This window comes from Helicoverpa armigera, chromosome 19 (assembly GCF_030705265.1).
Source record: "Helicoverpa armigera isolate CAAS_96S chromosome 19, ASM3070526v1, whole genome shotgun sequence".
NCBI classification, from domain to species: Eukaryota; Metazoa; Arthropoda; class Insecta; order Lepidoptera; family Noctuidae; genus Helicoverpa; species Helicoverpa armigera.
The window spans coordinates 8,995,284-8,996,948 of record NC_087138.1 but is presented as its reverse complement, the minus strand read 5'-3'; the positions used below and the strand labels follow the sequence as shown (position 1 = coordinate 8,996,948).

The 1,665-nt window shown below is 39.3% G+C and overlaps 1 protein-coding gene across 1 annotated transcript; it reads right to left on the bottom strand.

Moving 5' to 3' along the window:
• Positions 1 to 813: 813 nt before the first annotated feature.
• LOC126054852 (uncharacterized) lies at positions 814 to 1,230 on the bottom strand. The gene has a single exon (XM_049841693.2). The coding sequence runs from the start codon at positions 1,228 to 1,230 to the stop codon at positions 814 to 816; it is 417 nt and encodes a 138-aa protein (XP_049697650.2).
• Between the last annotated feature and the right edge of the window lie 435 nt (positions 1,231 to 1,665).

Genomic DNA, 1,665 nt, shown 5'->3' with positions numbered 1-1,665 from the left:
TATGCCGTTTGGAGGCAAGTTGGGCAATAATTTTGCATTAAGCCACTTAACAAAATTGTTCGTATCCATTTCATCATGGTAATCACCTGTAAGTAAGTAAGTAACACTTTATTTCATACACATAAAAATGTTTACTTAAGAACCTTTGGCTAAATGTGCGCAAAGGCGGCCTTACCTGTCCTACTTTTACATCTGTAGAGTAACTCTGCGCCAGGGACAAAGCCATTTTCGCCACCCGCATGCACGAGAATCCAACGATGACCAGGATTCGTATTTTTCATTACACTGGCATCAGAACTACCAGCACTTTCTCACAGTGTAGTGGGAATGAATCCATGTCTCGTCCAAATACGTGACTGGTTTCTTTTCTGCTCCAAGTTCGTTGTTTTCCTTCATACGCCGCCAGTATCTAGCCCTCCAAGCTGCAATATCGGGTTTTTGGATTAAAACCGACATGACAACGCCGATACATGCGAAGAAGAAAATATAGCGCGCCGAGCCCCAGAACCAGTGCTATAATACTCATCAGTATGGTGATGGTAGAAATGTGAAATCTCACCTCCTCTAGGTGCGTGTTATTGGTCCTTCCGGCTGCGTTTTGTACTACAGATAGCGCGCGAGTTGAATGCAGAGCTTAGGAATGCGGTAGTGCTGTGACTTAATTATAATTATTATTGATGACCACAATGAGTAATGAATGTCGATAAATTTAAACAATGTTATAAGTTTAATTTTATTTTTTACACTAGGTTAACATGATGAAAAAAAAAACTATCATAATTATCAAATGTTTTTAATAATCATTTCAAAAATTTAATCAGATTCAGAAATGGCAGATATGGTTGAATCGGTGTCACTATCCTCGCCGTCGCTGACCTCAATGACGAATCGATCTATGGTATCTTCAATTAATCCATCTCTTTGCCAATAATTTTCTTCTAAAATTATGACGTGATCATCGAAGCCACGCCAATCTTCCTCTGTAACCTGAGAAATCGCCAGCTCCGTAACTTCTTTTAACCTTTTTAGGGATAAATCTAAAGTAACATTGTGATGCCGTACTATTCTTTTCACTTTTGCCCAAGCCAACTCAATCGGATTGAGGTCGCACATGTACGGTGGTAGTCTTACTACGACATGGCCATGACTCCTGATGAATTCATCGATTTTAAATGATTTTTCTATTGGTTTATGTAACTGAACCAAATGGAAGAGCTCATCTTTTCTCATCGTGATTGAAGCTTCCACATTATTCTTTGTTAGCCATTCTAACATTTATAGGTTTGGTGCTGGACTTTGTTGGGACTTTATTTTCTTGCACACTGTGATACGGCGCGTTGTCCATCACAACAACGCTGTTTTGCGGTAGATTAGGGATTAACATACCAGTGGCCCACTTTTCAAAATTAACACTGTTCATCTGTCCGTGATAATCACCTGAGGTAGTACCAGCTTTAAAAAGTAGTTTTGCCCCATTTAAAAACCCTCCTCTTGATCCCGCGTGAACAAGAATAAGCCTGTTTGTGGAGCTTGTGTCTGTCAACACGGCGTCGATCATTTCATTTCGCCAACATTTTTTAAAAGTGAGGTTATTATCTATCCATGTTTCATCTAGAAAAAAAAATATTTCGATCGTCTTGCCTGTATTGACGAATTTTCCGCAAA